Here is a 13,536-nt window from a genome sequence, read left to right as displayed (position 1 = left end):
AAAAGGGTAGCAGTGACTTGCAAAGGGAATGACAAGTGCCAGGGACCTTAACCTTAATTAGAACTAAGAAGTGATAAACTACCATTTCAGAGACTCCTGATTTAGTGTCATGCTGCCTTTGTCACAAGATGTTTTGTTTTTGTTTTTTTTTTTTTTTAAGATTTCAATGTCTTTGTAAGAAATGTGAAATTTTTATTTCTGAGACAAAAATAAAGGTTTCCTAACAATATCGTTTTTGTTAAGTAAGTAATGTTGCACAACTCATATAACAAAATTTCACTGTGATGTAAGGGCAACTGCCTTATCCACTCTCGATTTTAAAACCTTCTCTGCTGGTGCTCTGTAAACCTGGCTATGTAGAGGGGCTAACCAGGGATGAGGTCAGGCTGTTTCAAGAAATGTTTTGTTGACTTTAATTTGGCTACATCACAGTGAGCCCCAATTTGCCAATTACCAAGTCACTTTCTATATCACATACTTTTCTTCTTGTTGATCTTTGCCTCCAAAGCTTCATTCACATTCAAGGCCCATTTGTTGTAAGATTCTGCTCGAAGCTTCAATGCATTCATCATAGGGTAGAGATCATCCAGCGTGTATCTATACCTGGAAATAATACCACCACACTTAGCTTTGAGACCTGTAGCTTTGGAGAAAACTAGATGTTTTATACTTAACATTTCAGCCCTAGAACTGCGATATCGTTGAGCTTTTAATAAGGATCAACTGTTTTCCACAGGAAAAAAAATCATTCGTCCTACTTACCGCAATTTATATTTATAAGGAGGACAGGAACACAATTCTTTTACATGATGCAGGCAAACAAGCAGGCCAGGTTTACAAGAACAGGAGATGGCAGACATGAAGCATGTAGTTTTGCATTTTACACACTGACGTTCATCATCTGGCAACAGCTCAAAATCCATTCTTTCTGAATCAATCACTCCCTAGAATAAAGTATACTTTAGAGAGACCTCCAAAGGATAATATAATCCACCAGCCCAAGACAAACATGCAGTAGTACTTGAGTTTGGAAAAAAAAAAAAAAAAGCTTTACCAAAATAGGGATGCATGATTAAAAATGTGTGGCATACAAAGAAACAAATGAAACAAATGACCTAGCAAATATAGCTAAGTTCATTTGTCTAGGGAGATCTCCTTTTTCAGACAAGGCAGGTCCTTATGTTTGGTCATTTTGATCTGAGTATGAACACCACAGGACTGTAAAACTACTGAGATTAGTTGTCTGTTCTACTCCAAATTAGCCTTGTCCACATTTTGGGTATAGATAAGAGGTATACATAGAGTAAAAGAAAGGAATATGCTTCCTACTTCTGAGGAAATATGGAGAATCTATTAAAAGGACAAAAACAAAAGGAAAGAAGACGGGACGAGTGGAAAAGACTATCATGCAGAAATTGAGTTTGGGAAGATGCTGAGTGGCCTCTTAGCCTTTTACAGTAAGTTATATGAAAGGATGTCATTACCTGAATAGTTAGAAAATTTGTGCAATAGGAAAGACTAAAGTCATAATTAAACATTTCCTCCTAGAAGACTGTCAGGAAAAATAATGTCTTGAACCAGTAAATTTCAACATAATCTGTACCACCGAACATATAGAGAACCCTTCTTGGATATACCTTTTGTCATTTAAAGACCAAACTTCTATCACCTTTTTTCCCTATTTAAAACTGGATCCTAATCCAGCCTTGAGAATGCCAGTCAGTTTATTAACTACTGGGCTTCTTTCTTTTATTCTCTTATCCTGTATTTTAACCTTTTAACTATTTCATATCTGCCAATTATATGGGCCAACAAAGATGAGGAAGGTAAGGAAAATGCTAATTAGATTTTGGTTTTATTCTTGAATTGGTCATTAAAAGGGACTTCATGGGATGCAGAAAGTTAACATTTTTGTTTAAAATAAGATTAAGGACGAACTCTACGGACTTTAGTTAAGAATCAATCATGTAGTTCACACCTAATTTTGATTTTTAAATTCCATATATGGAAAAAGTCTCAGAGTTCTAAAAATGAGCTACCAGTTTTGATGTAAGACTTTGGTAAGTTACTTAAACCCTCTGGGCACTATTTTCCCCCAACTGTAAAATATAAGGGGGTAAGGTAGGTGACCTGCTGTTAAAATATAATGGGCTGCAGAGAGCCAATATTCCAGGATTCTATCCAAAGAGGCACATATTAAAAAAAAAAAAAAAAAGTATTACTATTTGCAGATATTATTATTCCAAAAGAATCCATGAAAAAGTTACTGGAAATTAAGTGAATTTTTAGCAAGGTCTCAGGAGACAAGGTCAATATACAAGTCAATTGTCTCTCTAAATACTAGCAATAAACAATTAGAAATTCAAAGTTTGTAAAAGTACAATTTATAATAGTGCCAAAAAACAAGCAATATAAAATTATACTATGTTCATGAATTGGAAGACTCAATATTATTAAGATATCAATTCTCCCCCAAACTATCCATAGTTTCATGCAGTCTCAATCAAAATTCCAACAGGAATTGATTTGGTGGAAATCAATAAGCTGATTCTAAAATTTACGTTAAAAAAAGTAAAAGAGATAAAACAATTTTTTAAAAAAAACAAAGTTGGAAGACTCATACTACCTGATTTCAAGACTTCTTAGAAAGCTACAATAATCAAGACCATTTGGTATTAGCAATAGAATAGATGCACAGATCACCAGAACACAATAGAGTCCAGAAATAGACCCATACTTATGTGGTTTTCAACCACATAATTGATTTTCAACAAAGGTGCCAAAGCAATTTAATGAAGAAAAGATAGTCTTTTCAAGAAATGCTGCTGGAAGAACTAGATATATCCACATGCAAAAAAAATGAACCTTGACTCATATTTTTGAAAAACAAAAATTACTTGAAATAGATGAAAGACCTAAATGTAAAACTTGAAACTGAAATTCTAGATGACTTTTTAGGAGAAAATCTTTGTAACTTTGGATTAGGCAAGATTTATTAAATAGGAAACCAAAAAAACATGATTCACACAAGAAAATAATTAACAAACTGGACTTCATCAAAATGAAAAACTCCTGCTTGCTGAAAGACACTGGTAGGAAAATCAAAGACAAGCCACAGACTGGGAGAAAATATTAGCAAAACACCTATCGTATCAAAAAAAAAAAAAAAAAAAAAAAACTGGTATGCAGAATACATAAAGAATTATTACAACAATCAAATTTTTTTAAAAAATAAAGGGCAAGCCAGGTGTAGTGGCTCACACCTGTAATCCCAGAACACTGGGAGGTTGAGTTTGGGTGGATAGCTTGAACCCAGCAGTTTGAGACCAGCCTGGGCAACATAGTGAGACCATGGTTCTACAAAACATTTTTTTTAAAGGGGCAAAACATTTGAACAGCTACTTCAAAGAGACATATGTGCATGTGGCAAATAAGATAGTGAATAAAAATTAAAACCACGAGATACTACTATACATCTATTACAATGGCCTCAAAGAAAATAGGCTTTAAAAAGACTGATTAAAATGATATTAAAGTGCGTAAAAATTTTACTAAATAATACCCAATGACAACATGCAGTTGGATTTCCATAAGCCTTACCAATTTACGGACAGTTTCCCTTAAAGCTTTCTCATCCTCAATCATAATGGCCATGTCTTTCTGAACAGTTGAAGCCACTACAACATCTAGTACATCAGCCTTGGAAGCCATCTTGCAGATCATCTCATCGTGGGAAAACACACAATATCGATGAAGCAAGCGATAATGCTCCACACACTGTCGGCCTAATGGCAGCTGTATCAAAAGACGGAAAGAAAAAAATAACATTCATCTTTCTTCTATTTCCAAACACCTCTGACCCATTATTATCAAATTACCAAATATCACACTATGGGTCTTAACACGTATCATTTACCAACCCTTAAACCAGACTCTGGGCCAGGCAGATGGCTGACACCTGTAATTCCAACACTTTGGGAGGCCAAGCCTTGCTTGAGTCTAACAATCGGAGAGCAGCCTGTGCAGTATGGTGAAATCTCATCTCTACAAACAAATATAAACATTAGTCGGGTGTGGTGGTGCACGCCTGTAGTCCCAGCTACTCGGGAGGCTGACGTGGAAGGATTGCTTGAGCCTGGGAGTCGAGGTTGCAATGAACCATGATTGCACCACTGCACTCCAGCCTGGGTGACAGAGCGAGACTGTCTCAAAAAAATTAAAAAAACAAACAAAACACCAGACTCATAAGATTCCTAGCCTAGGCCCTAGGCCTTATTTATCTTTGCATCCCAAAGATCTGTAATGTTACATATCTTAATTAAAAAGTGGTTTAAAAAAAAAAGACCCAGTATATTAACAATGTATTAGTATCTACAACAATGTAGAATCTAATTAGAAGTATGACCTTATATACTTCCTGAAATAATTGTACTGAACTGGTATGATCAACCTACTTCAGGGAATAATATTCTGAAAAACTACATAATGGGAAATAAGTATAGATATAGCAAGTGCCGTTATAACAAAGTTATAATTCATTAGCTTTAACACCACTTAATCTAGAACTTTTTAGGTAAATGAAAAGTATTAATACAAATATAAAAATTAAACTTTACAACTAACTGAAACCAAATGTGTCCTTAAATTGCTGTACTGTAGATAATGTAAGCTAGTACTATACAAAGCCTTTAGACTGGAATTATTTATCAGTTTGCAATGAGATGCTCAGCTTCAGCCAGAATGTAAATCAACAGACTCCTTTCTTCATCAAGAAAGTCTTGCTACAAAAGAAAAAACATCAGCTGAACTAAGCAGTATGCTTAGGTAATTCATGCTTGATTTACACTGTGGTACAAGTGCTTTATCTCATTGTGGACTGGTAAACAATTTGCAGACTGACCAGCTGAGCAGTAATGGGTCAAGGCAACTATCCGTGTGACATTTATTTATTTTTTTGAGACAGAGTTTCAGTCTGTTGCCCAGGCTGGAGTGCAATGGTGTGATCTTGGCTCACTGCGATCTCCACCTCCTGGGTTCAAGTGATTCTCCTGCCTCAGCCTCCCAAGTAATTGGGATTACAGGCACCCACCATCATGCCTAATTTTTGTATTTTTAGTAGAGATGGGGTTTCACCATGTTGGCCAGGCCAGTCTCGAACTCCTGACCTCAGGTGATCCGCCCACCTTGGCTTCCGAAAGTGCTGGGATTACAAGCATGAGCCACCGCACCCAGCCCACGTGACACTTTAAAACATTATATTCCATTTCCTCAGGAAAAACAATAAATTTGAAAAGGTTGACTAAATTGTAATTACATACCCAATCAACAGTGCAGAAGTTAACAGCCTCAGCAAAATTAAAACCCTGGTTAAAACCACTGTGGTAGGCTCTTGGAAATGTAATCACAAACTCCCCAGCACACTGATTAGTTCGGTAAACCTGAAGAGACAGAAATTGAAGATTTTTGAGTTTCTTAAAGAGTGACATTGTTACTAAAGACAATCTGGACACAGACTATTAGATACTTTTCAAAAAAAGGCGGCTTTCTGAAATTGAGCCAGAAAAAACAAATTACTAAAGTAGAATATCACCTAGAGATACTAATTAATGTCACAAGATGGAGCAGTATCCCAGACTACCGAAGTTGATTAGTATCTGAACACAAAACAAAAATGTCGCCACATTAAGGTTCAAGGTATAACTTTTAAAAACAGCTACAATTAAGAATATCCTAATATATTATTACTACCCTCAAGTAGTATCTTCTACCACCAGTTAAAGCAATCCCACTCTATTTCAAGAATCTCATAACATACAGAGCTCCTCCTCATTTGGAACTCAAACTTACCTCCCATCATTCCCTTCTTCCTACCACCACCCTCACCCCAAAAGTACCTATATTGCTCTAGGCACACAAATCCTTATACTGAACTTATTATTATATAATAATATTAGATTCCTTTTCAAGCGTCTATATTTCTACACCAATGCTTACCTAGTGTATGGTCCCCCAGAACAAAAGCATCAACATCCACTAGGAGCTTGTTGGAAATGAAAATCCTCAAGCCCCACTCAGACTAACAAAATAACAGGATCAGAAATTCTAGGGGTGGAGACCAGCCATCTGTGTGATAATACGGCCTTCAGGGTTCTGTGTAAAGACTACTACCCATCACAGGAGCACCATATCTTCTACTTGGAATACTTCCTCCTTCCCTGACTCTGCCAAACATGATAATTTATCAGAGTTCCAGCTCCTACTACAGATGTCATCTCATTTACGAGCCCTTTCTGATTCTCAATATATTGAGTTATTAGATCAGTCTCATAGTTGGCACCACTGTCAAACCACACCACCCTTCCATTATCTGTATAAACATTATCTTTTACTTCAGATTGTGAATCCCTAAATGCACAAGGAGTTCATTCATCTATCTCTGTAGGTCCAGAATCTAACCTCAGACGGTTTGCTCAATATTTAAAGAACCAGGGTCAGGTCTCAATTAAAGCAATCTACTCTTAACAAATTGGAAAAAACAGTCAACATGAGGAAAGAAAAATATTATGAGAAAAAATACCAACTATGAGGAGATGGTGAGATTGTGGTGCTTACTGGTGATTATTTTCTAAGCTATGGTCCATGCATAATTTATAATGCCTAAAATGAAAGTCCTTTCTGTTGTCTCCATTGACTAGCCTATGAACCCAAAAGCATAAACTTAAGGTCACAACAAGTTCAAGAATTCACTTTAACACTGTAAATGTATCATTTACATTTTATTTAGCTAAGATGGACTCTTCATACATTTCAATATGGCCTCCCAAATGTCTTCAGAGTATTCTCCAAAAGGAAGCCAGTATAGTTGTGCACCATGTAACAACATTTTGGTCACAGACAGACCACATATCAATGGTGGTCCGTAAGATTATAATACCATATTTTCACTGTACCTTTTCTGTTTAGATACATTTAAATACACAAATCCTTACTATTGTGTTACAACTATCTAAGGTATTCAGTACAGTAACATGCTGTACAGATTTGTAGCCCAGCAGCAATAGCCTACACCATATAGCCTAGGTGTGTAGTTCGCTATACCATCTAGGTTTGTGTAAGTACACTCGATGAAGTTCACATGACAACAAAATCACCTAGCAACGCATTTCTCAGAACATATCCCTGTTGTTCATAGGTGTCCCATGACTGTATAGTTGTCACTTCATTTAGCAACCTCTAGACTTTTCAGTCTAGACTAGGAACCCTAAAATACAAGCTCAAGACCTTGAAATAAATTTTCACTTACAAATATACTAAAACCAATGAATCGCAATTATTACTTGCAAAGGAAGGCTGTTTAGCAATATAGTTATTAGCTGCAACAAATTAGTTTTTACGGTATCTAAGGATCCAGTCCCACTGAGTAAATGTACAGTACCACAGCAAAACAGCTGTTTCTGCTATCAAGTCATGCTATGGAAAACACAGAACTAAATCAACATCATAAAAAAGTGAATAAAAAGGAAAAAGAGGAGTGGTGAATTAAGCTTGAGTGGCAGGAGGATTAACCCAGAACATACAGGCACTTCATGAGTCATCAGGGTATTGGGGTTCATGATGGTCACAAGCTGATGGAGGAGATCCGGCTGGGACACAAAGAGTTCTGGAGCTAGTTTCTTCATTACATTTTCTAGCTGCTCAGCAGCATACCCTGGGACTCCATACCAGGTTTTTGGTTCACCCCTGGAAATAGATTATAAAAATAAATCAATCTGCAACACCAACACAAACAAAATGAGTTACCAGTTCATATTTTTCAGACTCAGCTTTGTAAGACTACGCTAAAAAGGAATCCGCAAACTGACAAAATATCATTAGAAACGTGAATGTGAGCCGGGTGCTGTGGCTCACGTCTGTAATCCCAGCACTTCAGGAGACCAAGGCGGGTAGATCACGAGGTCAGGAGTTCAAGACCAGCCTGGCCAACATGGTGAAACCCTATCTCTATTAAAAATACAAAAATTAGCCAGGCATGGTGGCAGGCACCTGTAATCCCAGCTACTTGGGAGGCTGAGGCAGAAGATTCACTTGACCCCGGGAGGTGGAGGATCCAGTGAGCAGAGATCGTACCACTGCATTCCTGCCTGAGTGACAAGAGCAAGACTCCATCTCAAAAAAAAAAAAAAAAAAAAAAGAAATGTGATGTGAACATATGTAATGCATTTTCCCCCTTCAAGTATGAATGAACAGAAGACTTTCCATCTGAGGTCCCTCTCTCCCCTCTCATTTTTATCTGACTCTTTAGAAAATGCAGACACCTAGAATTTCTCTTTTTTTTTTTTTTTTTTTTTTTTTTTTTGAGACTGAGTCTTGCTCTGTTGTCCAGGCTGAAGTGCAACGACGCAATTTCGGCTCACTGCAACCTCCGCTTCCCAGGTTCAAGCAATTCTCCTGCCTCAGCCTCCCAAGTAGCTAGTATACAGGCATGCACCACCATGCCCAGCTAATTTTTGTATTTTTAGTGGAGAAGGGGTTTTACCACGTTGGCCAGGCTGGTCTCGAACTCCTGACCTCAGGTGAACCGCCCACCTCAGCTTAGTGCTGAGATTACAGGCGTGAGCCACCGTGCCCAGCCAATATCCAGAATTTCTAAGAATATAAGGTATCGTATTCACTTCAGGATATGTTGTTATCACAGTTGCCTAAAGCAACCGACAAGGTAAGGCAACTCTCCATTTTTCTTTTCCCTTGCCCATTCTGGCAGACGAGGTTAAATCAAACACTAATAAGGCAATTAGCATTTCTAAGGAATTTTTGTTCTTCAAAGGACTTTAAATTATCAAACAATTTATCTGTATCATCCCTTTGAGGTATGGTAAATATAATCTTCATTTTATAGCTGGGAGAAACTGCCTAGGGAAGCAGAATTAATTCTATACATATATATGCCAATTCTCTTTCTTGTGGTACATCCTCAAATTCCTTGTGTGAGGATTTGAGTGAGTTATAGATTTTCAAATATTTTTATATTTAGAAGAAAAATAGAGAAGAAAACAGATGTGAAGAAATGGCTTGAAGAGTTTAAAAAGTAAAGAAGCCCAAATATCTGCACATCCCTCCCACCTTGCCCCCTCAATGCGCACACCAAGATAAGGCTCACTCTACTGTGCGTAGTGATACCTGAATTCAGCACAACAAAAGAGAGGCTGGTCATTACACAGACCTGGAGGACACTGTGGTACCTACTATAATTCACGATTCTCCCAAAGGGGTATCCAGGCTACCACTGCCATCAAATGGGATTTTCTATAGTAAAAGTAACTTTTACTTAGAATATGCTTTTTCTATAGGTAAAGACTTCTTTTTGTTTTGAGGCGGAGTTTCGCTCTGTTGCCCAGGCAGGAGTGCAATGGTGCGGTCTCTTGGCTCACTGCAACCTCTGCCTCCCAGGTTCAAGTGATTCTCCTCCCTCAGCCTCCCAAGTAGCTGGGATTACAGGTGTTCACCACCACACCCAGCTAATTTTTATATTTTTAGTAGAGATAGGGTTTCTCCATGTTGGCCAGGCTGGTCTCAAACTCCCGACCTCAGGTGATCCGCCCATCTTGGCCTCCCAAAGTGCTGGGATTACAGGCATGAGCCACTGCACCCAGCCTAGACAAAGACTTCTTTACTTCAGATAAAAACTACCTTTCCCCCAGAAATACGTTGTTCTTGCAAAGTAGTGTGTGTGCAATTTCAGGGAATTCATGGATGCTCTAGGAATCTTAAGAACCACTGTCTTGTCAGGATGCCTGTTCTAACAGAAGTGAAAAACCTTAGGGAAAAAAGTAGTTCATTACTCTTTAGACACAGTTAAGACACATCTGCATTGAAAAGGAAAGTTTTCCTATCCAGCGTGCATACTATTCATGGGTTCTTTTTGGAACTTCTCACCAGTGCAAGTAGTTAATTGAATAGCTCCAGTGGTCTTCAATATGCCAACAGAATGAAGAAAAGCACATTCCCACATACAACCAAGGAAGTTTCATGCCACATATATCAGCAGTAATATGTGCAAGGACAGACTGCTCCATCACTGGCATGTTGTTCAAATTCCAGCCACTATCAAGATACTCCTAAAAATAAGAAGACAAAAGAGGATAAAGGTTTAGCTATATAATGCTAACATTTTAGAACTCTGTTTCAAAAGGCCAGCTAAAAATATTCTCCTTCAAAATAAAAAAAGAAATGTGGAAGAGGAGGGGCCACCATGCTGACCTTCTAGGATGCCCAGAGATCCGTTTTGCCCAGTTTTGAGCTTTGTATAAATGGACTCACACAGCACATACTTTTGTATCTGTCTCTTTTTAAATATATATAGAGGAACATAAGCCATGAGTCCACTTTAACAAAGTTCAAAATCAGGCAAACTAATCTATAGTGTTAGAAGTCAGGATAGTGATTATCCTGAGGGCATAGTGCTTGTCCTGAAAGAGGAAAAGTAGTGAAGGAGAGCAGGCAAAAAGGGAACTTCTGGGGTGCTGGGAGTATCCTATTTCTTGTTTTAGTTAGTGCTGGTTACATGGGTGTGTTCAGTTTGTGGAAATTCATCAGGCTGTATACATATAACTATGTACTTTTCTGATCATATGTAATATTTTCAAAGAAAACTACCAAAAAAAAAAAAAAATCACACTTTCCTACCAAGATAGAAACAGAACTCTTCCTAAGAGTTTGCTAGTATGGAAAAAAATACTCAAAAATATTAAAGTTCAAAAATAAAGGACTGGTCTCAGTCCTTCAGGTTTTCTTCAGTAGGAGAAACCAAGGTTATAAAATCTGAAGGCAAAGGGTGATAAGTAATTTTCCCCTATGACCACAATATAGTGACATAGTTAGGACTAGAATTCTTCTGTAGGCTCTTTCTACTTTTCTTGAAATCATTAAAAATCTGGTAATTAAGGATTTGCTAAAAGTAATCATAAGTTACTTCAAGCCAACCAAACAGAATTTCAATAAATACCTCAATTTCCAAGCCACTTATATGCCTACCTCTTCCTCGGGTGAGAGTTTGATTTTCCCATCTCGGACAGGAAAGCCACTGCCAAATTCCTTTGAGGCAATGTCAGCTCCATATTCCACTGTGACATCCTCCTCAATAGTGCTTACCAGTCTCCAAAATTCTTTCTCAACAAGCTCTGTGGGGACCATCTGGAAATATAAGGAATAGAAAAAATGAGTTTCCTCACAAACTGTCTGTGACCAATTAAGCTCAGTGATGGGAATCAAAGAACAGCATCCTAAGGAAAAATTGTGTCTATAATATTCTATAATTGATCTTAGGCAATTCAGGAAACCTCTACTGTCTAAAAGGAATTCATGTTCCTCTATCAACAGCCAGGCCACAACAGTAAAAGGGAGCCAAGGAAAGCAATTATTTATGACTGGGAGATATTTCTGTGTTTCAAAAAATGTAACACAAACTGTATAGTAATAATGGTTAGTTGTGTCTGAATGACGTATAGCACTGTACAGTTGATAACAGCACAGTAATAAGGTTTGTTGTTTCAATGATGCTTTATACTTTGAGATGCTTTCAAATACATTACCTGAGTCCATCCTTTCATTCTTTTCACTAGACCTGTCTGAGAGCAATGTAGGCAACCAACACAAAAAAGACAGTATATAGCAGTGGTCCCCAATGTCCCTGTGTTTTTGGCACCAGGGATGGGTTTCATGGAAGGCAATTTTTCCATGGATGGGGAAGGGCAGGGCGCAAGGGCTGGGAGATGGGGGGATTAGATTCTCATAAGGAACATGCAACCTAGATCCTTTGCATAGGCAGTTCACAATAGGGTTTGCCCTCCTATGAGAATCTAATGCAGCTGCTGATCTGACAGGATGCAGAGCTCGGGTGGTAATGTTTGCCCACCGATCACCTCCTGCTGTGTGGCCCTGTTCCTAACAGGCCACCGACTGGTATTGGTCCATGGCCAGTTTGGGAAAGGGCGGTTGGGGACTGCCAGTATATATGATATGACAAAAGGAGCAATTTGTAGCAGCACACCCTTAGAATAAAGAGTCACCGGACTAAATGTCAATCTGTTGTTAATCTGGTGTAAATCCAGAGGCAGGTAACATTTAAATGTCTATCCCTCAATGTCCTCATCTAATATTCCGTCAAAATATACAGTTAACCACAAATAGAAGAGGTTACATGCAAGTCATCAGGATTGGTTAAGCAAACATATTGGCAAATATTATAACACATAAGGAAGTCAAGAGAACTGAAAATCCAAATGGAGTATAAATTTAAGTCCATTAAATAAGCAAACATTTTAAGTAACTAATAACTGATGTTAGAGGTGTTGGGGAAAAACAAGTTCACTCATATATTGCTGGGATCCATAAATTGATGCAGCAACTGAGATGGAATGAAGGAGAATGACTCTCCTCTGACCTCAATAATCATCCCAAGAAAATCATCCAATTAAAGAGTACTACATGCATAAAGGGTTTGCTGCAGTGCTTTATTAGTAGTGACAAAAATCATAGTTTAAATACCCAGAATTAAAGCATTACATTTTGGTGTACTCATCTGATGGAGTATTAAATGCTGAATGGAAAATGCTTATGCTTCAAAGTGCATAAAGGGGAATTAAAAACGGACTCATTCTGAAATTTATAATACTAACTTATGATTACATAACAATATACAACAAATGTGTTCCCAATGCATAGTACACCTTGGCACATAGCAGTCATTTAATACATTTTGTGAAGTATTCTTTATATTTGTTGGGCCAAAATGATTGCTGGCGATTTTCTTTATTAGTGTTCTATTACTGGTGCTGTATAATCTGTGTGGAAGAGGTATCTTTAGAGAAATCCTAAAATAAAAATTTAGAATGCTTTTTAAAGTATTGTGAAATTTCAAATACCACAAAACAAATTAAAGGTTTCTTTCTGCTTTCTGTGTGATAATGCCCACTAGAGTGAGGTCTCAACTAAAAATGGGTCTTCAGCTACACTTTTCTCCAAAAGCTATTAAAATCCTAAATCAAAGCAGTATATATGTACATACATGGACTGGCATGTTGAAGTAATCAGATTTGAATGCATCTGCCATTTCCCCAAAAGTACGGAGGGTATAGTCCCTGGCTGCTTGTTCAAAGCCAAATGCTTCTTGTGGCTTACTACATTCCTGAAAATAAAGAAAATTATGTTCTAGGTGACACTGAAAACATCAAGTATACTTGGTCAATCATCAAGCTGGCAGATAAAAAACAAGGCTTTAATTTGTTTATTTTACTTCTATGCTAGGTCTACATTATAAAAATAAACCTGCCTGGAAAATGTGGTTATTTTAATAAGCAAATAAAATACATTTTATTTATTTGCTAATGAGCAAATAAAATGTCAATTTTAACAACCACAACTTGGATAAACTTATATATTTATAAGAGGCAGGCTAAAGATTCGACTTCCTTCAAAATCAAATAATGTTTTCAATACTGAAAATGACAGTAATAATGTCCTCCTGGGGTTAAAACTATA

At 37.4% G+C, this 13,536-nt stretch overlaps 1 protein-coding gene across 9 annotated transcripts in view; it reads right to left on the bottom strand.

The window, feature by feature from the left end:
* The window catches only part of KDM5B (lysine demethylase 5B), an 80,841-nt gene that overhangs the window by 15,903 nt on the left and 51,402 nt on the right, over positions 1 to 13,536 (bottom strand). For all 9 annotated transcript variants that reach the window (XM_055234942.2, XM_055234950.2, XM_055234943.2 and 6 more), the window contains 8 exons: positions 13,064 to 13,183; positions 11,032 to 11,190; positions 9,934 to 10,115; positions 7,578 to 7,740; positions 5,319 to 5,438; positions 3,601 to 3,795; positions 763 to 944; positions 479 to 603 (listed from right to left, as the gene is read on the bottom strand). In XM_055234942.2, the coding sequence (XP_055090917.1) occupies positions 479 to 603; positions 763 to 944; positions 3,601 to 3,795; positions 5,319 to 5,438; positions 7,578 to 7,740; positions 9,934 to 10,115; positions 11,032 to 11,190; positions 13,064 to 13,183 (1,246 nt within the window). The remainder of the gene's footprint in view (positions 1 to 478; positions 604 to 762; positions 945 to 3,600; positions 3,796 to 5,318; positions 5,439 to 7,577; positions 7,741 to 9,933; positions 10,116 to 11,031; positions 11,191 to 13,063; positions 13,184 to 13,536) is intronic.

The sequence above is a fragment of the Symphalangus syndactylus genome, chromosome 19 (genome assembly GCF_028878055.3).
Source record: "Symphalangus syndactylus isolate Jambi chromosome 19, NHGRI_mSymSyn1-v2.1_pri, whole genome shotgun sequence".
In the NCBI taxonomy this organism is placed as follows: Eukaryota; Metazoa; Chordata; class Mammalia; order Primates; family Hylobatidae; genus Symphalangus; species Symphalangus syndactylus.
Note: the sequence above shows the minus strand (reverse complement) of the source record. Positions and strands in the feature narration are given on the sequence as shown.